Genomic DNA, 25,359 nt, shown 5'->3' with positions numbered 1-25,359 from the left:
TCGTTATCCCATTCACTGGCTTAGAAGCCGTTAGTTCACCTGACGGACATGTAAGCACAACAATATAGGAGATGGAGTGATGGCAGGAGGAAGCAGGAGGGACAGACACTGTAAATACCAACATGAATCCCAAGTTGTAAGCACTACAAGGAGTCTCAAGTTCTGTGCTTATGTCTTATTTATAAATTAAACTTTCATTTTTCCTTGTTTTGTTTTGGTAGTCAAAGCAGTGGAAATCCTAGAAATACTCTTCAACCTTAGACCATAGCATACAAAATGAGAGTGCCATCCACTGAACCGAGCTCCAAATGTGGAGATTGAAACCACTACAGGAAAGGCAGCTGCTAGTGCTGCGCTGAAATCCTGTAACAATCTTTGGAAAGAAACCAAGCAGGAAGAAAAGAAACTTTCTGTGTCTGTCTAGACTTCATCTCTTCAGAACTAAACCTCATCTCCCAGGGCCATTGCAAGAGGGTGATAATTAGGATTAGCTACAAAGTGGCTATCTGCCAACTATCTCATAATCAGCCTTCACTTACTCCCATCTATCTCATGCCACCATCCCTGTTTTCATTAGCTGCAAATCATGAGACAACAGCCGAGAAACTAGCCAGCAGACTATGTTACATTCAGCTGTTCACCTTCACAAGGATCCATCGCAAATTTTGAGTGATCTTCAGTGAGAAAGTGACAAGTCATTTCTAAACTGTCCTCAGCAAATCAATCTCTCTAGCTAATCATTAATGACACTTCAGTAGCTACTGATACTTGGAATGAAAAGTTCAATAAAAATGATAAGTCTCCCAATCTATCACCATGGGAAAGAGTCATTCTTGCTATAACAGAGAAAAGAGCTTCTAGTGAAATATCATCAAGTAATAAATGGTTCTGAAAATGTTTTTCAGTAGGTCTCTTGGATCTAGCATGGGTTAGCCCAGTATTTCCCAAAGCGTGATAGTCATCCCATTAATAGTATCCAAGAACATTCTATGTACAATGTGGATGAATATTTTAAAAAACGGTTATGTATTAGTATTAATTTTAATATTTTAGAAGTATAATTCTACATTAAGCCCATGATTTCATATGCATCATTTATTAGGATGAGACCACAATAAAAAAGGTGATACAAAGAAAAATATTAAGTAAATAATAGAAAAGGTACTCGTGGACAAGACAAAAACATATGGAGGTGGCACAGGAATGACTCAGGCTGATGAGAGTTCCTGTGATTACTAAAAGAGAAAGTTTCCTCATCCTCCTAACCCGACTATGAGCTTCACATTGCATGAGCTGTTGCAGAAGGGCAGACAAAAACAGGCGTGCACTTGACTCTTGTGATCATGCTCAGGCAGGTGACAAAAGCATCAGTGGACAACAAGGCATTGTGTTCTATGAATCTTTGAACATCCTAAGTATCTCCGTAACAGATGCTTAATAAATGTTTGAATAAATACCAATCCATATCTTAACTTTATGAATATTGCAAAATAATATCATCAACAAAACTTAATATCTAGCTGCAAGGAAACTGCAGCTCTGGGAATGACACCTACCTTGGGCACCATCTTCACGTGGAACAGTATACTTCGAAAGGAATGTCCATCATTGGCCTGTAAGACTGCAACATCAGATACGCTCTCTGAGCCATCATGAGCATAGTGGAGAAGACCCCTGGAGAGTTCATCCAGCCGGAATTGATAGATTGGGGTTGCCGGGGACTGAAGTGTTTGAAGCAATTGGCCATGAAGTGGAGGACCAAGCACTTGGACCACCACATCCTGTGGGTTGTCGTCATCTCGGATGTCGAGCAGCTGGGTAGTGATGGTTCCTCTCTCTCCTCTGCTAATACGGAGGGCCTCATTTCTCAGCACATAGGGGGCCTGAGGAGTTGAAGGGAAGGAGGAGAAGTCATTTAGCAGGAAAAGAGAGGACCACCCAGTGGACTAGATACAGTTGTGCACAACCTAAGTGATAATTCTATGCTTTTGAAGGAACTCTTGATGCTCCAGCAAAGTGCCAAACTGTGGCAGAGTCAAGGTATTTGTCAGAGGTGTGGGCAGTCATAGTAATCAGAGCAAGTGAGATTACTTCACACTTCTGGTTCTGGAGGCTTCTCAAGACATGTCAAGGCCATTGGAGGCAACTGAGATGAGCTACTTATTTCCGAATCTCGGAAGTCTCTGCTATCTGGATTTACACTATATCCCCTGCATTGTAACTGAAATCAGCCCAGAGTCAGGGATCCCAACCAACTGTCTGCTTCCAAGAGAGAACAGTAAGAGGCATGGAAGTTTTGCACTTGTGTTGGGAATTGAGCACTTCACTCCAGCTACATTGCACTTGGGGTAAGATACTTCTGATTCTGAAATCATGCAATATCTGGTCCCAGGCAATAATTTTCTTTAAGCCATCTCATTCATATCTTGAAGGGCCAACTCAGGTTTTAAAGCCTGATAAGATCACGGTCTGAGTAAGACAACCACCTGGCTAATTCACATGGTAAACTTTCAGATGTTTTTCTCAGGATTATCACGTTTCCCCTCACCAACTTGAGTAAGCAAATAAAATATTCTTTCATAAAGATAAAAGTTAATGAACCACAAAAGAAAAAATTACCAAAAAAAAAAAAAAAATTGAGGCCAGAAGCCAAAGAAAACATTCTTAGTCTTTTATATTGTTTGAAGTTGAACCATCTAGGACTTTTTTCGGCACATTGCCTTCTTTAATCCAAATGGCTCTCTTCTAAAACTTTCTTTTAAAACTACCCTTCCTGGCCTCATGGAAATTTCAATATCTATTGGAGTAATGTCTAACTAATGTGTCATTGTAATAGTCACATAGTAGGCAGCTAGATGACAGCTACGCCTCAGAATTCCCAAGCGAGAATACAGAAGCTGTGATTCTAGATACGTGGGGATGAAGGGCCCCTTGGATTCTGAAAAAGGAGTGGTCAGAAGGTGATGTCAACATCCATAAATGGAAAAGACCAAATTAACTCACATGAGAAAATCTCAGGGAGGTTCAAGACCATATTGAAATATCACAGGAAGGTAAAGGAACAAAAATAAGTTCAAAGTGATTTCTAAAACTCCATTTAAAAAAGTCAAAATGAAACAAGTTTCTCATATAATAAATAAAATTTAAAAATGCTGCCACTATCTACTCACTTGCTTTGGGGAAGACAAGCAAACAAAACTCAGGGAACCACAGGAACTCACGGTCTCAGATGAGAAAGGCACTTGCCAGTACCTACCCTGTCTCTAATTCACCTAATTAGAGTAACTATAGTAATACAAACAAAAAGAACAAAACAAAACTTCTAAGTCAGACAGTCCTCAGACCTGATGTGGCCCTCTGGCCCATACTTACAGAGATCACATGCTTTAGTTTTTCGTTGTTTTTTGTTTTTTACATGTTTCAGTTTTAATTAAAACAAAATTCATACTCTTAGCCCAACAGTGAGGTCAAATGAGACTCAGATCAATTTCTAATCATCCCTCAACTTCAGTCACCCCTGAAGTAGGAATGCCATCAAGAAGAGCAGAGCCAGCCTGTGAACACATTTGGGAGCCACTTCGGGGTTATGTCTGTATTATCCACAGTCCATGGTCTTTTCATGTTTGGACCAAAATTAAAAAAAAAAAAAATCAGTTTTAAAACAATAATCTCATGTGCTTCCTTGAATCATGACTAACACTCCACTGAGGTCTGGATATTTAGGTAGTCTTGGTTCCCCAGGCTGATATCCCACTGTCTTGTTGTTCACAACTTAAGACTCTGTCTTCTTACTCTCTCTGCACATTTTAGCTGTTCAATCCCTCAAGCTCAGTTACTCAGATCATCTACAGCTATATGTATTCTGGACACATAAGTACATCTTGACAGAGATGAGTGATGGGAACAGAAGAGCCATCACACTGAGTTTTATAGCATCTACCATGATTTCCTCAGACTTGTGTTTGGCTGATGACCACACTGGCACCTTATTTAAGTAGATCCTTAATGAGATGCTCTAACCTACGGCAAACTGATGAAAATGTAGCCCAGCTACATGACAGATAGGCAGAAGTAGTTGAATATAATTTCACATCCCTGAGAGAGAAATATTTAGGCAAAACAAACTCCTTTACCTAAGATAAGGAAAATCTTAACAATTGGAACAGTTTCAAATTATTCTGAAGGGCTGGTATCAGATTCAGTATAGTAAAATAAGGCACCATAAATTAGTGGGCAAGAGCACAGACTCTGTAGCCAGATTTTCTGGGCACAAATCTCGGCTCTTCATTTATTAGCTATCTCATCATAGACAAGTTACTTAACCTCCCTGTGACTTTAGTTTCCTCATCTGTAAGTTGGGGAAAACAACAGCTCATAGGGCTGTCATGAGGATTAAATGAAAAATACAAAGAAGAAAACTATAGACGTATTAGCAATTAGTTGTTGTTGCTGTTGTTCTGACCCACAAGTTCTAAAAATTATTCCAGTGGTATTTCATGGAGAATCTGAGACTAGCTTAATTTAGGTCATTTTTGTTATAACTAGTAGAAACCTTGACTCACGCATGTGAAATTATTAATTGTGTAGCATTGTTATTACCTGTATTGAAAATGCTTGTATGTTGATCAGCTGTGGCTCAGAGAAGAACTGCTGGTCACTAACTTTCAGGGAAAAATAACCTTTCCTAAAAGAAGTCCCCAAGAAAGGAATGAGAAAATGCAGTCATTAGTCTCTAGAAAAACAAAGATTAAAAATATCTTCAGCTTATGTGCATGGAAGAAATTAGATCAAACCACTACAGTGATATAATATTCATACTATAAATGAAAATAACCAGATGAAGATGAACACAGTGACATACAGGTAAAACTACGGTGTATTCTCCAATCTCAAAATAATGTAACAATTACATAAACTTTTTGGTTTTGATTTTTTTTTTAAGATTTTTATTTATTTATTTGAGAGAGAGAATGAGAGAGAGAGAGAGCATGAGAGGGGGGAGGGTCAGAGGGAGAAGCAGACTCCCTGCCAAGCAGGGAGCCCGATGCGGGACTCGATCCCAGGACCCCGGGATCATGAGCTGAGCCAAAGGCAGATGCTTAATTGACTGAGCCACCCGGGCGTCCCTTTTATTCCTTTTTTATCCCAATACACGTATAGCTGGCCAACATAAACTGGTAGCAAAATCTGAAATGGTATCTGTGAGAAGGCAAAATTTGGGCCGTTGCAACTCAGTTAGATTTATGTTATTTATGCGTTTCTTTTTGCATTCATTCGAACATTGCTAGTTTGTGGCTACAGGTGCATTGAGACTTTTTTTTTTTAAAGATTTTATTTATGTATTTGAGAGAGAGAGAATGAGAGAGAGAGAGCACATGAGAGTGGGGAGGGTCAGAGGGAGAAGCAGGCTCCCCGCTGAGCAGGGAGCCCGATGCGGGACTCGATCCAGGGACTCCAGGATCATGACCTGAGCCGAAGGCAGTTGCTTAACCAACTGAGCCACCCAGGCGCCCGGTTTTGATTTTTCTAAAAGGACTATATAAATGGTTGAAAAACCAGTTTTTGGCCAAGACAGGTTAGTAATATAGTGAAGGCTAATAGTTAAATTGGAGAACGGAAAGGAACCTATCAGAGTAAGAGTAAAAAACAGATCAGGGGTTGCCAGAAACTGGAGGGAAGGGAGTCCCAGTAAAAAGGAGAGCTTGGGGGTTTGATGAACTGTTTCAAACCTTGCTTGCAGTTGTGGTTTCAAACTGCCAGAACGTCCACATTTGTGAGCACTCACAGACCAGTACATTTCAAGATGGGGGGTTTTACTGAACCCAAAATAGACCTCCATAAACCTGATTAAAAAAAAAAAAAATCTTGTCTCCCCTCCCATTCCATCCTCCCCTTGATTTTCTGTCCCATTTAGGTCCTTGTCCCTCTTCACTCCCATCTCCAGACGTCCAGGGAAAGCAACTGAGGGAAGCAACAGAAAGAAATAAGAAGGGGTGGTTACTCCTAACCTACGGGGGGGAAATGACGTTTTGGTGGCACTGAGGTTCTGATAACTGCTTAGCATTCCGCTTGCCACCATGGGCCGTATTTGCAGGTTGTCTTGTACTCCCCAGAAGCACTCTGACCCCAAAGGAATCCAGTGCTGAAGAATCACGGTCAAATTTTCATGAGGAAAAACAAAACCACAAACCCATATGGCAAGCTGCCCCTTTTGTTTTTGTATCATTTGGCAACTTATAGAATGTTCTTTTTTCACAAATCACTACCAATCTTATTTTCCTGTTCTTTCTTTTGTTTGAATTTTTAGATAAAGAAGATCTGATGCTAAAATGGGTACCCCAAAGTAAAAGGAGTGCTGAAAGAATTCCCTGCAAAATCGTCACCACTCTTTGTCCTGTTTGGGGGTACAGAGCTGACTCTGGAAGAAAACAGGTGATGAGAGATTGAAGAAGTGAAACCGACAAGAGGAGTAACTTTGGTTGTCTAGGGGGCTTTATGAACTTTACCCACTTTTCACAAGATTCCAAGGCAAAGGACTACACTTACGGAGCCGTGTGTGTGTGGTGTGTGTGTGTGTGTAATGCAAATAATTAAGAACTACACTTGAAGCAAAATGAATGCAGGACTTTGGAGCATAAATCTGAAAAGTGATTCTATGGCATCAGACGCCTGAGTTTTAAGTTCCATCTGTAGCAATAGGTCTCTGTGCAAGGATCTTTTGCCCCTTGAGGATGAAAGCACACCCATTACTCCCAGTATTATTCAGGAGGCAGAAATCATAGTGGCTAAAGGCATGGGCTGTGGAGTCAGAGAGCCAGGGATTGGAGACTTGGCTTTGTTTATACTCTCAAGGCCTCAGTTTCCCTATCTGTAGACTGGGAACATAAATATACAGCGTTCACATGAAGTGTTTGCTACAATGCCTGGGTCATAGTCAGCGCTCAGTAAGTATCAGTTGTTCTTATTCCTATAAGATGGTCTTTTGAGGTTCTGGCTCTGAACCGCAATAAAGTACCATCACTTTTCTCCCCACCTATCTCCTAGCCCAAACTTTAAAACAACAACAACAACAAAAATCTCCAGTGGTGACAGTAGAAAATATTTACCGTGAATATCTGAATCCATTGCTAACATATATAGTCTACTCTGAATTATCTGGACTAATGAAGCAGAGCTGGGTGAAGGATAATCCACAGGGCTAATCTTTGGGGTGTATTCTCTGATTCTTGTTTAGCAGATTTACTCTGCTAATTATATGATTCTATTTGCCTGGGTTAGTGTTAACATTCAATTGCATTCCTGAAGCATATGTCAGCTGGGGTGAGGAAAACAGCCAGAAATGTGCTAGGCATCAGAGGAAAACTGGATCCGGCTTAAAAATTAACCACAATTAATCCCATAAAGTGGATAATAAAAAGTTGTGACTCTTAGCTTCCCTCCCACTCTGGAATTCTAGGAACCATATAACACTTTGAAAAGCATGTGCTCCATCTTCTAGCCACTGCTCACTCCCAGTATATCACCCTAATGTTGAAGAAGCAGCTGTAGCAATCTGTGTAGATAACCAGTTTTGTTTCTGTTGGGCCAAAAATACTGGGTAATTGTCCTAGGAACTTTCCTGTCACATCAGAGAATTACCCACAATTATGTGATAAAATGAAAATGCCTCTAACAGAAGCATACTCTTGGAGCAATTACAGGGAAATAATGACAGGCAGCTGAAAGCGTTGGCGTGTTTGGAGTATTGATCTTCCCCACAGGAGAAGGGATAGCTATTGAGAAGCGGGGGCGGGGCGCAAAGCACTGACAGGAGGCACAGGAAAGGAGGCAGGAGGAAAACAAAAGAACACTGAGTCACCTGGGCTTTTCTTTGCTGTGCACAAAACGCACTTTTTTCTCATTCACATCCTTCCAGCTAAAATGGCCAGCCTTGTCGAGCTGAACCTCTTTTCCATTCCTCGACAGCATCAGCTGACCATTGGTGGGAGTGCTCACAACATGGAACTGGAGGTCTTCCACCCTGCCATCTTGGTCTTGGACATTCAGAAGGAGAAAATCCAGTGGCTTCATTGAACCAATTGCAAGGGTGAGAGAACCATTCACATGAAGACTAGGAGTGTATATTTTGCCTGGAAAACAGAGGATCCAAAGATCAGACTTGGCATATTCAGTAATAAGGTTTTGGGTTTTTTTAATAAATAGACTCGTAATGTTCATTCAGAAATGAGACTCTAGGCTATTGTACACCATAAGCCTCCTTCTAATTCAGTGATTCTCACCCTGAATGCATATGAAAATAACACAGATTCTTAATGTTAAAATATAAACTTCTAAAAGAAAATAGAGGATAAAATCTTCATGATCTTAAATTAGGCAATGCTTTCTTTGATATGACACAAAAAGCATGAGTGACAAAAGAAAAAATTGATAAATTGGACCAAAGTTCTTCAAAGGGCACCAGTAAGAAAGTGAAAAAGACAACCCATAGAGTGGAGGAAAATATTTGCAAATTATATACCTGAAAAGGGACTTGTATCCAAAATACATATAAAAAAATTCTTACAACTCAGTAAAAGACAAGTAACCCAATTTAAAAATAGGCAGAGTTTGAAAAGGCATTTTTCCAAAGAAGATATATAAAAGGCCAATAATTATGTACATGAAAAGGTGCTCAATGTCATTAGTCATCGGGGAAATGCAAATCAAAACCACAATGTGATACCACTTCATACCCACTATGAAGGACAATAAAAAGTATTCCTGAGGACGTGGAGGAATTAAAAATCTTATATATTGCTGGTGGAAACATAAAATGGTGCCATCTGGCAGTTCCTCAAACAATAACAGAAGTACCCTATGATCCAATAATTCTACTTATAGGCATATACCCATAAGAACTGAACACATATGTCCACATAAAAACTTGTACATGAATGTTCATAGCAGTTATACCTATGAGCCTCAAAGTGGAAACAACCCAAATGTCCATTAATTGGTGAATGAATAAACAAAATGTGGTATATCCATGCAATGGAATATTATTCAACCATGAAAAGAGATGATGTACTGATACATGTTCCAGTGTAGAGGAACCTTGAAAATATTCTTGCCATATGAAAAAAGCCAGACATAAAAAGCCACATATTGTATGATTCCATTGATGTGAAATGTCTAGAATAGTTAAACCCACAGAGACAGAGAGTCGATCAATGATTGCCAGGGACTGGGGCAAGGGAGCACTACAGAGAGACTGTTAATTGTTATTGGATTTCTTTTTAGGAAGAATAAAATGTCCCGGAATTAGATAGTGTGATGGTTGCATAACCTTGTGAATATACTAAAAACTACTGAATTGTATACTTTAAAGGGTGAATTCTATGGTATGTGAATTATATCTCAATAATAACAATAAAAAATCATACAGGGACCTTTTAAAACAGTACTGATACTTGAGCTCTACCATCAGAGATTCTGTCTTTGGTGTTCTGGGGTGGGCATCTCAGTGACTTCACAAGCTCCTCAGGCAATCCTAATGGGACTTCCAAGTTTGAGAACCACAGTCCTAACCTAATACTTTGATCACATCTGACCATCAGACCCATTAAGGGTAAAGAAAAAAGCAAACGTCTGATACCATTTGCTCGAACAGTACCAGTTAATCTGTAATGAAGTATGATTATCAGTGGCTTATATTCAGAATTCACGTGAAGTGTACCCACTTTGTTTTAAAATTTTACTATCTCTGCCCATAGGAAACATCTGATGGATAAATATCTGATCATGATGTGAAATTCATCCTGTCTCCTGCAAGGTGTTTTGCCCAGACTTGAATTGTTAATGTTTCCTTCTACAAGTAGGTCGGACAGGACAGTTTGGGAATGCCAGGTTTCAAGAGGACTACGTCCACTCTAAGATTACTCTAATGAAAGTGGAATTCATTTTCACAAGTTGACTTGTATTATGTCCCAAGAGGAGTAGGTTGACTCTCAAGTACTTGGGGTTTCGAGAAGGATCCCAATAAAATGAGCCAAAGATATCTTTTTCCCATGGGAAGTCTTAATATCTTTGGAGGTCAGAAATTTAGAGACGGAAAATGTGATTGACTGTGGGTGTTAAAATATGCCTCGTGTCATTGATGGACACTTAAAAGCTGAGGAATGCTCAACTATACTATAATTCTCAAGCTTCATTCAGCTATAAAACTTTGGGGTTCAAAATTATGACTGAATTTAAATTTGCTTCTCTTTTGTTGTTTAAGGTGAAGTGTCCATTAATGTGTTGGACAAGACTAGATCAATTCCCTTAATACGTCACCTTATTCTTAATAGGAGAGTGGCTCGGAATCTATTTGCTTCAAACATGACCCTAATGGGGCAGTCTCCTCACACTACTCATTATTTATTTGTAATTTATCTCCAGTATGTCCACAAAGGATGCACCATTGAACCATGGCATAATTAGCTCTGTAAGTTTATATATATGGAAATAAATTATATGTATATAGGTAATTTTCTATAACATAGCTGTAGTTCTGAAACACAACTAAGTTTTATGCCAAATTTCTGATCTGATAGTTATTACTTTTAAAGCACAGATTCTTTTTCCCAAAAATCTTAGAGGTTGAGTTTCCCCAACGTCCATGTCCTATAAACAATTCCTCATTCCTCTGTATTCCTAGAATGAGAATCCTGCATTTCATATCACATGAGCTGACTGTATCTACAAACTCAGCCTTTGCATGGAGAAATTACAGGTTAATATACAGCAGAGCATCTGACAAGAAGCACTTACCAGCGCAGGTTTCATTAGAGCGGGCAGAGAAGCCAGGAATGCAGTTGGAAACACAAAGGCCACTCTTCAAAAAGAACCCATGGTCACACTGGTGACACCGGTCCCGGCGGCTACACCGCAAGCACGCCCGAGGGCAGGCTGTCAAAGAAAGGCCGCAGTAAGTGAGGCACAGCAAAGGCACAGGCAGCCAGCGAGGGCCACCAGCGACAGAGAAAAATAGTGACAGCACGAGCAACACACGACCCCCAACTGCAGCAACAGGGAATTCCAACGGTTTCCTCTAGAATTTCACAGGGAGCTGCTCTACCCTCAGGAGGAGAGCGAACACAGAGGCGCGCTTTCACTTAATGCACTGTGATGTGAAAATGTTGCACATACACGGACTGTATGAAGAGTTAGGCATATTGACTTGTAAGGGAGGTGGCGTGCAGGGATTAAGAGCACAGGCCCTTTCTGGGTACCATTCCTGCTCTACCACTTATCAGCTGTCCACTTTGGGACAATTTATCCTTTAATCATCTGTGGTGTGATTTCTCATCCTAAAAATGGGGATAGTAATAGCATCTGATGCAAGTCACTGTTGGGAGGATGTGTTACAATGTGAAGAGACTAGAACAGTGCCTGGCATACAAAAGGACTCAGTTGTACTACTAATGTCACTGCATCATCATCATCATCATCATCATCATTATCACCATCATCATATCATCATCATCATCATCATTATTATTTTAAATGCAGGAGGAGAGCAAGCTCATCAAAGGACCCTAGGATTATTTCTTTGGGTCAAGTTAATAAACTTCTACAAATCAAGTGTTTACTGCCCAATTTTTCTGCTTCCTTAATTAAGATTTTATTATACAGACATAGTAGAGTGTAAGGGCCCAGAACTGGAATCAGAAAACTTGGGTTTAATATCTGATTTTATGTTGCCTTGATTAATACTCTTAAGCCATTCTTTCTTTTTTTTTTTTACTTGTAAAATGGGATTCCCAGTGTTTGCCATATTTTACCACCAACTCATTGTGAATATTAAATGAGATAATGAAGACAGAGGAATGTGGTGAAATGTAAAATGCCATGCCAGGGTCATGGCTTTATTATTAAATGTCAGGTTTTCTTCAAAGTGGGGCATATGATATCAAGTTTTAATGGAAATGACGAGAACAAACTGCAGAAACTCTCGTGGATAACCCAATGGACAAGGAGATTAAGGCTTTGGGTTGAACTTTAATGATAAAAGTTCAGTGTATCGCACTAAACTGTCCTCAGAAATCCTACTCAAGGATATTGTGCCAAAATCAGGGTCACCCATAATTTAGTCTACACACTGAAAATTCTGTGCCCATATCAATAGAGGTGATCCGCTCTTAATGGATACCTCACCTTAGTTCAACATAAGCCTTACATTCCATAAAATATTGGCCTAATTTCCATAAAGACCCTTAGAGACAATATTGATTTGTGCAAGACAATTATTGGCCTGCACTTCTATATTCTATTTAACCAGCAATTGGCAGATGTGCATGGGAAGCCATCAATTTCTAAGTCCTAGCTATCTGGGTTTTCATTCTGCTTCTAATTCAGATTCTCCTTGGTTACCTGAGAATCAACACACCTGATTTACTTGTGGCCCTCACTTTTTTCCAGGGGACTCAGCAGTCTCCGAGTTACCTGTGCATTGTCGATTTGCGTGATCTGCAAAGTACCCCTTGCCACATTCCTGGACACACTGGGCTTCCAACAGGAGATACGGCTCTTCACAGCGAGTGCACTCATGGGGACCTTGGCACTGGACACAGTGGTTGCTGCAGCCTGAAAGACAAAAGTCAAATCAACAGAACTGTGTATAGCTTTCCAGGGGGCTCCTGGGCCTCGCAGGGAGGCAATATTAGACACCAAACAGCGATATGACCTGGTGTGCTGGGCCAGGCAGAAGACGAGGAGTCAGGAGCCAGGCTTCTGGTTGTGACTACTCTTACTTACCCAGCAGGGTGACTTAGGATCAGATATTCGGCTTCTCTGAGCCTCAGTGCTCTCTCTCATACTGACCCACTCAGCTTGCTGGGCCAAGATTAAAGTAAATAATGGAAAACACTAGGCACACCTAGAAACTACAGGTATTAGCCATTATCATTACTATTAACTAGTCCGTGGTTCTCTTACTTTCCTGACTCACCCAGTCAGTTATCAGTCTCCCAAGAACGGTCCCAGGAGTGCCATCTGTGCATTTGGGGGGCATTTCAGGGTCAGAAGATTTTGTGGTGTTAAATCAAGGCTAAAGGGGGTGGCGTTCAGAGAAAGGTAGTGATGAGACATCTGGTACATGCAGGGCTTCAGGGGACAGATGGGAGAATATGATGCTCCTTCCAGGTGCTCAAATGACCAGAGTATACACACCTCCCCATTTAGAGGACAGAATTACTCAGTGCTCTAAGAAATCCATAGTCATCACCAAAACATACCTGTTTATGTGGCCCTGTACTCCCAAGATTCCCATACTGACCTCAAATTTTAGCAAATATCATGTATGGGAGAAGGAGAGAGGGGGCATTTTGACTAGAACAAAGAAAAGCTCCTAGGAAAGAAACCAGAAATTGGACAAAAAGCCAGAAAGGAAACTTGCCACAGACTCCTTGTCAGAACAGTAAAAATTGGAGGAGGCTTGAAGGCTGGATGAGAACAGAGCAGGAGCTCCGGACACTTACTTTTACAGAGGCCCAAGTCCCTGTAGAAGGATGGTGAGCACTGCTCCACGCAGGCCCCGTCCTGGAGAACGTAGCCATCCATGCACTGCAGGCAGTCTGTCCTCAGGGGCCCGCTGCACGCATTGCAGCTCCAATCGCACTCTAGAAAGGAAGCCCACGTGAGATCACCTTCACCTGTCCGCCCTCAGTCCCACTGACTAATTTATGAGGACGCGGTCTGCAGTGGCAAGGGGTAAAGTGAGGACACCAGGCGAGATGTCAGATAAGCCAGCTCTAACAAGGTTTCTGTTTGTAGTAGTCTGAACGCCTCTCTGAGGTTTAGTGTTTCCTAATTATGTTAGACACGGGAGTGTACAAGGATCACTCCAGGCTTGTGCAGAGCCTGCTTGTCAACGGGGCTGCCGAGGAGCCAGGTCAACTTAATCTTAGAGTTCTTGATTCCCATGCCTCGGCGTCATCAAACAAAGCCTGCTCTACTACAGGGAGGGGCCAATTTGCCTCCACAGACTTAATCTGCACCTCCTCCAAATGCTCCACAGGGAGAGGGATGTCAGAGACTCAACGAGGAAGGCGTCTGCTGTCTCCACCAACACCGGCTGCTTGACTCTCTACCTCTCAAGAATCAGGGGCCGACCCACCCAACAGAAAGGACCAATGATGTTAGAATTAAATGGAGCACCAAGGAACTGTCCAGAAAGAAAGGGCTTCCAGAAATAACAGAAGATCTCCTTAGAGCAGTAGAATGGACTCATTTACATGTTATCTGCTCAATAAGCACCTATGGCATGCATAGCACTGAACGGTGGGTAGGAAGTGGGTAGACCCTGGCTTTAAGGGGCCTATGTGCTTGTGGGCTCCAACCTTGGATGTGCACCCATATAATCCAGAAGGATTGTTAGAAATACAGATTTTCTGGCCCAGTATCAGAACTACTGACGTCATCTCAAGGATTGGGGCGGGGCATAAGGAAACATGTCGGGGCCACTACTGTTGTTTCTGTTCTCATGATTATTATGGTTGTTATTACTGTAGCTGTGGCTATTAAAGGCCCAGGCAATTCCTGCAGCCAGAACACTCATGTTTGAGAGCCAAAGTGCCAGATGGTAAAGTAAGTCCTTCATGCATGGAAGGTGGGACAACACCATGTGGTTAAATACTTGAGTTTTGAAGACAGCCATGTCTCTGTTGAGGCTGTGGCTTAGCCACTGTTTATCTACATGTCTTACACACTTTCCCAAAATTCTTGGGGCCTCAGTTTCCTTATCTGTAAGACAGAGATAAGAAGAGTACCTATTTCATAACGCTATTGTGTAGATTAAAGGAAATAGTGAATGTAAAGAAGTTAGCACAGTGCCTGGCACATAGTAACAGCTTAATAAATGTTTTGCTGCCGAACTGTTTTTCTCGGAGAACATTCTGCACTCAGTTCTTCCTCACTCCACCATCCATCCCAGCTGAGAACTGAGGAAACTTCTCATTAGTCACCTTTCTCTTTTTTGGTGCGATATTTCTAAGTCCCAAAGAAGCAGGTAAATGTGCAAGACAGTACACGTGCTTCCAAGGAGATTTATAAAGTTAACCTCGCTCATTTATTTGGCTGAATCAGTTCTGAGGGAGAATGACTAAAGCAGAGCCTTGAAAACTGCCAGCATAGTTATGAAATCATTTACAACATGGAGGATTTGTGATAATCTTGTTTTTCACCGCAAACTGACAACCGCTGTTTAGAAGGGAAAAAATAGAAAAGCTTCTGTGGTCTTGAGAACAGAGAGACCACCTAAGTTGACAACAAGTAGAATTTCTTGGAATGGAGAATGTGCAATTTTGCAAAGCCTTAAAACATCCCAAGCTTACTTGACAGATGTTTGGCCTCCATATCTGAGCCCCAGGTTCTTGGGCAGAACTGGAGAGATGGGAGACAAGTGGAATGGAGGGATGGAGGAAAACGGAAGAGAAGCAAGGAAAATCTGGCCTTCCACTCTGTTCTTCTCCTTGCTGAGCACGGCCATTTAAAGAGCATAAGCCCCAAGAATTCTAACCATTAGAGAACAAGGTACTAGGTTTCTGATATTGCTTCCCTACAAACTCCTGGAGCACAGGGACTGTGTCTTTACTCATTTAAGTCTGTTAAACAGAGATGAACAAATCAGATACAACCCCTGTCTTTTTTTTTTTATTTAAGATTTTATTTATTCATTTGAGAGAGAGAGAGAGGGGGCACAAGTGGCGGGGGGTGGGAGGGCAGAGGGAGAATCAGGCTCCCCGCTGAGCAGGGAGCCTAATGCAGGACTCGATCCCAGGACCCTGAGATCATGACCTGAGCCGAATGCAGACACTTAACCAAGCCATCCAAGCACCCCAAACCCTGTCTTCATCAAGGTTAGCGTCTAGCAATATAGAGTTGTAAAGGAAGGTAATGTAAATCTCTGAAATAGGCCTGGTGTGATAGACGAGGGAATGGCAGGGACTGTAGTGATCTGAAGACACAAAAGGGACAACAGCTACTCATCTCCAACTGACTGTCGCATTATGGAAATGCATATCCAGTATTCCCAGATCATCGGACTTTTTCAAAAGAAACAGAAAATCTCAATTTTTTTTCAAAAGAAACAGAAAAATCTCAATTTTTGTATGTGAAGTTTTCTACATTTTAAAATGCATTAATTAGGGCGCCTGGCTGGCTCAGTTGGTTAAGCGACTACCTTCGGCTCAGGTAATGATCCTGGAGTCCTGGGATCGAGTCCCGCATCGGGCTCCCTGCTTAGCAGGGAGTCTGCTTCTCCCTCTGACCCTCCCCCCTCTTGTGCTCTCTCTCTCTCTCTCTCTCATTCTCTCTCTCAAATAAATAAATAAAATCTTTAAAAAAAATAAAATAAAATGTATTAATTAAAATTTTAAAACACTAGAACATTAGGTGGGCCAAAAAACAAACAAACAAACAAACAACCCTCCATGTCTTGGACCAAATACATCCAATTTGCCACCTCTGGTCTAGTTACTAAAACCTTGCACAACATCTGGCACATAGTAGGTGCTCAAAAAATTTCCTTAAGAAATAAATTACATACAAAAAAAAAAGAAAGAAATTACATACATGCATTCATAATACATGATGCCTTCTTGCTATCATCTAAACATACGACAGTATTTTCCCAACGTGGGGGATTAAACACCTACAGTAAAGGGAGATCACTGAGGAAAAGAATCATTGCACAGTTCTGGAAGAGCTTTACCTTTGCATATATTGGTGGAGAAGTCAAGATAGTACTGTGGGGCACAGCCCTCATACTGACATTCCCCAAAGAGCAGGACCTTGTTTGGATCTCGGCAGGAGGTACAGCTGGCCTGTGAATCACAGCTTCCACAATGCGCTTCACATGCTGAGCAGATAGGAAGAGAAAATGACCAGATAATTACAACTGCAAATACTGAAGCTGATCAAACCTAGACAGATGCTACAAAGGAGCAAAGCTCTGCTCCAACCTGTGCTTTAATTATGGCTCATAACCCTCCCCTGTGATCAACAGAAACAGAAAATGTTACTCTTATTTTCTAAAATAAAAGGATTTTATTTTCCAGAGAAGATAAATTATAAACCCAAGAATGGAAATCCCACATCCAAGTTGCCCTGTGATTCAGCAACAGAATTTATACTTACTCCAAGATCTCTGGAATAATAGTCCAGAGATGTATTTGAACCTTACTTCTCAAGGAAGGAAGATTTCTCAAGGAATCAAGCACCCAATTGTTCATGATGTGGATTCAGATTTTTGAGCGATGCCAAGATTAAAATTAGGCATCAACTTTACTGTGAAGCTCAGGAAATCCCATATTTTAAGCCACAAAGGACTTTAAGGAGAGCTGGCTTACTGATTCTCCCAGTTGTAATTCTCAACAGCCACTTAATTCAGGCATTCAAGGATGATCCCCAAATCTGGTCCATGGATTCCAGATGCTTCCATCTTCCCTAACTTAACAACTGGCATTTCTCCATCTCCTCAGCTGTCCATGCTAGAAACCTTGGAGGCTATCTTGATAGGCCCCCTATCTCTCATTCTTAATCCAATCACTCATTGGAACCTATTTATTCAAATTTTCTTACATAATTCCCAGAATTTTTTGCTTCTCTCCATATTCTCACATGCCAATACATCCAAGCCCTCATCAATTCCTATTGGACTACTGTCATAGCCTCCTAATTGGTTTCCCCTTACCAAGTTTGACCCCCTTGCATTCTATTTTCCTTGTATCCACAATACTGATTTTTAAAATTTATACTGCTCAGGTTTCTGAGGACACTTTCATCTATAAACTCATATCTTTCTTCAACCCCGGAAAATTTCCAGCCATCATTTCTGCAGATAACACTCCTCCATCATTCCCTCCATTCTTTCCACCCAGAAATCTTAATACACATATTTGAATCCTCTCAATATAATCTCCAAGTTTCTTTAACTCTTACTCATTCTTCAGTGACTTCTTCAATCTCCAGTCTAGAACAATCTCCCTGTCACTGCTTTTTTTTTTTTTTAAAGATTTTATTTATTTATTTGAGACAGAGAGAATGAGAGAGACAGAGAGCACATGAGAGGGGGGAGGGTCAGAGGGAGAAGCAGACTCCCTGCTGAGCAGGGAGCCCAATGCGGGACTCGATCCAGGGACTCCAGGATCATGACCTGAGCCGAAGGCAGTCGCTTAACCAACTGAGCCACCCAGGCACCCCTGTCACTGCTCTTATAGCACCCCAGACATTTCATTCATGCCATACATAATAATTTTCATTACAATGATTATTTAACCTCCGTATCCTTTAAGCTATAAGCTTCATGAAAGCAAAGACCAGGTTTGTTCTGTTCCTTGAAATAGTGTTCAGGACCTAACTAGTTATCTTTCATGTTATGGGTGTTCAATGAACACTTGCACATAAATGAAAGAAACCAGATATTGTAATTATACATACTCAAACACATCTCTGCCTCATTCTGAAATTTTCTCTAAGTACATATCAGAGGAAAAATCCAGAGAATGAGCTAGATTTTTAGAGTTCTAGATCTAGAGGATATCAAAGTGCGTGGCACAGTGCAGGAAAATTACCTCCTGGTAAAAATAAAAAGGAAGTCCTCTTGTTTCACCTACAAGAAATGTCATTGATATAAAATATTCATTAGAATATGTAGATTGGTAATTAAAGATCCTAGAAAAACTCTAGACTGGATTTTCAAACAGATGGTTTGAGAATAATTAGAAAAGAATATTTTAATTTTTGGAAACTTCAATGAAATTAAAGTTCCATCTTTTTTTTGACTAGAATTTTTACACATGGTGTATCTTAATTTTGGCAAAGGATTTGACAAAAATCTCAAAGATAAACCTGTGAATACAAAAATGAAGTGGGGTCTAGGAGTTGTAGGTGGATTTGAAAATGGTTGAAATGCATCCTCAAGGGCGCCTGGGTGGCTCAGTTGGTTGGGCGGCTGCCTTCAGCTCAGGTCATGATCCTGGAGTCCCGGGATCGAGTCCCGCATCGGGCTCCCTGCTCGGCAGGGAGTCTGCTTCTCCCTCTGACCCTCCCCCCTCTCATGTGCTCGCTCTCTCTCATTCTCTCTCTCTCTCAAATAAATAAATAAAACCTTTAAAAAAAAAAAAAGAAATGCATCCTCAAAAAGTTATCAGTAAACCTTTGTAATTAGTAAAAGAAATGTCCTTAGTTGAATATTATGATGAAGTCTTCACTTTTTACTTGATCAACATTTTTATTAATAGCTTTAATTACAACAAAGAAATCATGCTAATGATATTTAAATATGCCACATAACCTAATAGGATACACACAGTCTAATCTCACCAGCTGAAAGAACAACTCAAACTCAATTTTAGCTAGTTGAAGCAATAAACTAAAAGTAATCTGATGAAATAAGCAAAACTGTAAGTCCTGCATTTATTTTCCATAACCCATTACACAAATAAAGGATACCGGAGACCTGTTCAGACAGTAGTTCCTATAAAAAATGATCTAAGAACTTTAGTTGATTAAAAGCTTATTAGAGGTGTGATATGGTTACTAAAGAAACCAACACAATCTTAAACTGAAGAGCCTTCATATAACCTAAATGTCAGCTGGAGCCCCCTACTTGACAAACAGCTACAAAATGAAGCCCAAAGGCCAATCTCTCATCTTAGAGTGACAGGATGATGCCCTGTCTGGATAGCGGAGAGCTTCTTGTAGTTTACTTCCTCAAGCATCTGTGTACCTTCTTATTCTTGAGTCCTTCCATGCAGTCTTTCATTCCCCCTCGGTACCTCAAAGTATAACTCAGCCCCTATACTGGCTTCCAAAACAGATTCATGCCGAGCACTGTGAAAGGTTAGAAGACTATGTGGAGATTGGAGGGATGCATCAGCGTCACACTGAGAGCAGGGAGCTCCCTCCATGTCTACCTGAACCCTTCTTCCTCATTCATTGAACTCCTCATCTCTCACCAAGCAATCCACAAATGACCTTGTCTTCGTCAGAGCAGGTCTACACATACCAAAGCCCCTTGGGTTCTCAGCTTCCATCTCCAAAGGCATGTGGGTAAGGAGCATTTTCTCCATCTTAGAATATTCAGACCACACACGGTATTAGTCATGTTGCTATGATCACATCTAGAGTCCCAGGTGCAGTTCTCCGAGGTCCCGGACCCCAGAAACTACCAAGAGGACAGTGAAGATAGTCGTAAGTGGACCAGAAACCAACGAGGGAAGCAGAGATGTACTTGAACCATCATTCATGAAGGAGAAAAGGACCCAACAGCTTAGGAAATCCACCTTCCCTCTGAAATAGGCCTGTTTTCTACCGCAGCTCGGAGACAGGGTCATCCATTTCTGCTCAAATACTCCATTGGCTCCAGTTTTGCCTGGAGCAGCAAAGTGCAAGTGGGAAATGACAGTTAATTTCAAACTTTGGAAGGCAATCAAGTGAATGAGGAAGGAGACTTACTCTGTATCACTCCAGAGGGGAGTTATAGGGCCCATGAGAAAGAACCGTCAAACAACTAAACAGCTACCACCTCCTCCAATTGACCTGGCTTCCTTCCTCATCTGTAGAAGTCTGAGGGGGAGTGAGAAAGAATCTCTGAATCGGGTACAAGGTCATCTCTGGCCACCCTGGAGTTCTCCTCCTTGCCTCTAAAGCACCATGGTTTTAAGCACTGGGAACCTCATTTATCATCTCTTTTTTAAAGTGCTTGCCTCAACTGATTATCCTTGAATTTTAGAGCTCAGTATGTAACTTCTAAAGGTTTCTGTAGCCAGAATCCAGACAGTTCTCCAGCTCTTACTTTCTTCTATAGTAAGGTTATTAATGCCTCCCCTTAATACTGGTTATATTTCCTTGCAAGTGCTTTATTGCACCATTTCTAAAATTGTGAGGCCTATAATTGTTTATAATGATGAGCATTAGAAAGGAACCTTGTTGGGGCGCCTGGGTGGCTCAGTCGTTAAGCGTCTGCCTTCGGCTCAAGTCATGATCCCAGGGTCCTGGGATCGAGCCCCGCATCGGGCTCCCTGCTCAGCCAGGAGCCTGCTTCTCCCTCTTCCACTCCCCCTGCTTGTGTTTCCTCTCTAGCTGTCTCTCTCTGTCAAATAAATAAATCTTTAAAAAAAAAAAAAAAGGAACATTGTTGATTTTTTTTACATCAATAACCCAACTTAAGGGCGTGCTTTATTCAATCTTCGAAAGAATGAAACTTAAGCTTTAGCAAAGGACTAAAGCTAGGAGATTCATTTAACTGATTCTTAATTTAACTGAAATAGTCTATGAAATCCTATTTACGTGGTAGCATAACAAATGCATTTGTGCAGAGATCACCTTGCACTATGGCAAAGGCTTCTCAGAAAGAAATATTTCAATGCAACATTTTTTTTGTCATCTATATGCCATACAAAAGATTCTGTTTTTTCTTTTGAACTTTTATTTCTGTGATTCCACTGCTGTGAAGAGCCTCAGAAATCTAAGTCACTATTTCTCCACCAACACTCTCTTGCTCTTGAACAGAACATGCAAGTGTTTCATTCATGTCTCTTGTGTTAGAGAATCTACAGATACTGGTAGACAGTTGATATATACTAAGCAAAGTTTTTGTTATAAAAGCAAAGAAATTTTTTATGGGTCCAAAAAGGGTTTTTTATCTCTGGTATCTCAACGGGTGATACAAAATGATGAGTTCCACATAAATTCATTTCAAATGCAAATCTTTGTAAGCATCTCAATAAACTAACAGTAATATCTATCTATAAAATATACATATCTTAAAGTGCTTGATCTGCATCTCATTCTGGATGACGATGACAACAACAATAACTAATCTATACTGAAAGCTTATTCTCCGCGAGAGTCCATACTAAGTGCAAGAACATTAGGTGTAGGTACCATACCATTATAATCCCCCTTTAACAGAAAAAGAAACCAAGAACTAGCAGTTAATTCACTTGCTCAAGGTCACAAAAAGCTAGTAAGTGGCAGGTAGGATTTGACGAGTCCAGAGCCCACTTTCCTAACCACCAGTCTATAATTCCTTCAATATGGTTCTTCCTAGGACACAAACTTGAAATACCAGCACTGTATTTATTTGTTAGCTGTCATTTTCGAAAGGAAAAAGTATAACAAAGTTTTTTTCGCAAATGACACTTCAGTGATTGAAATAAAGTAAGCCACCTGAGCGTATCTCAAAAATGTTCCTTCATCTGTGAAGGATTTCCTAAATTTCTTTTCTACTCAGATTTGCCCTTTCCCTAATTTATCCTCTTTGTTTGTGCCTGACACAGGTAATTAATCACATTTTGACTTATTTGAGAAATAAGACATCTATACAAGTAACTCTCATGCAAGACAAAATAATGACTGAACAGAAACCGAACGCTTTGTAGCATGTCAAGCCTTGCACATTGTCAATACTCAACAAATACATACAGAAAACAAATTAAATCCAGACAAGTGCTTAGGTCACTGATTGTTTACTAGAACGAGTTCCACTCTCTGCTCAGGATCTTGGAATTGAATTGCTGAGGACAAAACAGGCCAACACTTTTATTTTTAAAATGAGATAACCAGAGAACGGAGAAGCTAAATGACTGGCCTAAGATCACACAGCTGGTACTTGCAGAGGAGATCCCCGAGCCCAGCACTTCCCAGTTAGACTGATGTCTGCTAACGGCACCCATATGCCTTTGTAGATTAACTCTCTTTTATAAAAATAAAGGCTATCGAGTGAGAATATAGAAGCAAGAACTTCATATTTCCTTCAGTGACTCCAGAAGAGCAGGAAAGGAGAGAAAGTTCATTTTTAAAAACCTACGCTGACAAGCACGGCTATCATCGAGATAGTGCCCCGGGAAGCAGGCGGTGCTGCAGGTGCCAAGGTGGGACAGAACGAGGTCGGCATCACACGAGGTGCAGGAGAAGGGTCCCATGCCCTGGCAGGTTCTGCAGGAGGAGTGACATTCTGCAGAGGGAAAAGAGACACAAAGAGAACCTATGTAGCCAAGCCCCTTTTCCAAGCAGCAGCCCGAGAGGCGTTAATAAAAGCCCCAACTGAGAGCGTTAGCCAGGCTGGTTTATTGTCCCGTAGCATGCTTCCCGCCTGTCTCTCTCTGGGGAAGTTCCAGTTCTCTCCCGCTACTGGCCCCAAGAACAGCTCACGCCAGCTCCTGTGTCCGGCACTTACTCACTTTTACAAGCTCCTCTCTCCGTGTAGTATCCAGAAGGGCAGTCAGGCACACAGTGGTCCCCCAGCAGCAGGTACCGGGCATTCTGGCAGCTCAGGCAGACGCTGCCGGTGTGGTGGAGATCAGCGGCACAGAGCTGGCACAGGGGATGACAGTCTGGAGAGGGCGGGGGGGGGGCACACAGAAGGCACGGGCAGCGTGAGCGTGGGGTCTCATCACTACACCAAAGGGCAGAAGGGATCGTAATGACCCCCGCTGCAGTGCAAACAGCGGGAGAGCAGCCCAAAGGCAGGACACCCCAGGAAAGGAGACGTTTGGGACCTGTACAAACGGTGCGTTTGAGGCTTTTAGCAAATGGCCAGGCCCAGCACAGCTATTAAGTTTTCATCCCTTTTCAACTGAACGACCTTCAAGTACTAGAAGGGCATGTGATAGATTCTTGCTCGGAGCAGAGAGAGAATTGTCAGACTAACAGCAACGGTACTGCCAGGACTTTCAACATTTCCCCCAAGAGTTCTGGGAACTCGAGCCCAGCATGCCCCCATGCACAGTGCTCCTGAGGGGGGCACGGTGCTCTCCCCGCAAGCTGCCTTCCCAGGAACTTGGCCTTTCAGAGGCAGGCAGCACACCAGTCTCAGGTGTTGATACGGAGGGACTGGCGTTAGTAGATAAGGGGGGTGAGTCGGTGGAAAATTTTAGTCTCCAGTTAGAGGTAAGTTACAAAGAAGAGTTGTGAGCTGAAAAGTCATTTTCATGACCCAATACATAATTCACAATACAATACAAGCTCTGTTGTAGGAGTTGTGATTAAAGCTCTAAGACTAATTATCTGGTACAGCCAGCACCGTCTCATTCTCGCCCATGTAATAGTCATCTTTTCATTCAAGAACCCGACTGCATTCAGCTCCCATCCTCTGCCTCATTTTAAGGGGTAATTGCCCTTCAGGTCCTGTTTACCACCCTCCATCGCAAAGGTGGAAGAAAATCCACAAATCGTGATTTACCCACCAAAATAAAAAAGGAGTAAAGGCCTAGGAAATGAAAAGTTAGAGCTCTAAGCACAGGTCTTTCCCTCTAGGATTCAAAGCACTGTCTGCACTTGCTAATGCACCACTCAGGGACCAGATACGGCTTGTTCGGCTCAGACTCTTGTAGACAGAGATTGTGATCTCGAGCAATGTTTAGATTAAAAAATCCTGGTCAATGAAACAGACGGCCTGTCCCCTGAAATCTGTTAAAACAGGTCTTTTTCTCTAGACCCTCAGTGATACTTTCTTAACTGCTGACCACCTGAGACATGTTCCCTCAGAAGTGGATCTCAGTCACACACCTGCACCCACTCATCCCCCATGAGAAGCCGTTTGAGGACCTGCACAACCACTCCAGAAGTTGAGCCAAAAGTGTCCTCCCCAGAATGCCAACTCTTCTTGTGAGCACGCAAACGAACAGTCCCTGCCCCTTCTCTGAACTGTGGGAGTTTCAAATTACAGGCAGCCTTTTGCCCGTATTAGGAGCAATTCTTGATTTCCTAAGAGCCAAATTAATCCTCATTGTAGACCTTCAGTGAATTATAAAGGAAAACGATGACTGTAGTGAGGGAAAGAGGATAGGGAGGCTACCTCCCCCGACTTAGTATAAGGTTTCCACACAACGTTCTCTTTTTCCTGTGCCCTCCTCACAGTGCCAGGAGCTAAAGGGGAGATTCAAAAAGCTTTGAAAGTTCCTGGAGCAAATGGAAGTGACTGTGTTTTATGATTACCTGAATGAGTGGGTACCTTCTAGGGTTGGAAACCTGAGAAACATTACTGATTCAAGGCTCCATTATTTGAAAAGTCACAGTCTCTTCCTCTTTCAAGCCAGCGCTTACAGAGTTCTGGGCTCAGACATGCATCGACAAGATCCGCAGGTGTTCAGTGGTCTAAAAACTAGTTGCATCTAACTAAGGCTTTCTCTATGTGCAATTAGAGGAATGAAGAAGAATAATCACCAAGGGGATGCTTTGAAGAGAAAGTAAGAAGATCTCTGGAGTACTTTGTGGGTACAATAAATAAATATTTATGAATCTGTCTGATCTTGGGGATCTCTAGAAGCCGTTGAAATGAGTGAGTGTAATGTGCATTACCTACTAAAGGAAGCTGGAGCTAGGCTACGGATG

The 25,359-nt window shown here is 41.6% G+C and overlaps 1 protein-coding gene across 5 annotated transcripts in view; it reads right to left on the bottom strand.

Annotated features, from left to right (window-relative positions):
• FRAS1 (Fraser extracellular matrix complex subunit 1) overlaps positions 1-25,359 on the bottom strand; it is a 420,408-nt gene that overhangs the window by 136,749 nt on the left and 258,300 nt on the right. For 3 of the 5 annotated variants that reach the window (XM_064584670.1, XM_064584671.1, XM_064584672.1), the window contains exons 21-29: positions 23,208-23,360; positions 22,835-22,981; positions 16,733-16,879; positions 13,500-13,640; positions 12,466-12,606; positions 10,792-10,929; positions 7,859-8,129; positions 4,600-4,684; positions 1,557-1,883 (exon numbers count right to left, since the gene is read on the bottom strand). In XM_064584670.1, coding sequence (XP_064440740.1) covers positions 1,557-1,883; positions 4,600-4,684; positions 7,859-8,129; positions 10,792-10,929; positions 12,466-12,606; positions 13,500-13,640; positions 16,733-16,879; positions 22,835-22,981; positions 23,208-23,360 — 1,550 coding nt within the window. The remainder of the gene's footprint in view (positions 1-1,556; positions 1,884-4,599; positions 4,685-7,858; positions 8,130-10,791; positions 10,930-12,465; positions 12,607-13,499; positions 13,641-16,732; positions 16,880-22,834; positions 22,982-23,207; positions 23,361-25,359) is intronic. The other 2 variants (XM_064584673.1, XM_064584674.1) reach the window with 2 other exon arrangements.

The sequence above is a fragment of the Mirounga angustirostris genome, unplaced genomic scaffold (genome assembly GCF_029215605.1).
Source record: "Mirounga angustirostris isolate CCGP_5_RB_7025 unplaced genomic scaffold, mMirAng1.0.hap1 SCAF_2, whole genome shotgun sequence".
NCBI lineage: Eukaryota > Metazoa > Chordata > Mammalia > Carnivora > Phocidae > Mirounga > Mirounga angustirostris.
This window is presented reverse-complemented; position numbering and strand designations above follow the sequence as displayed.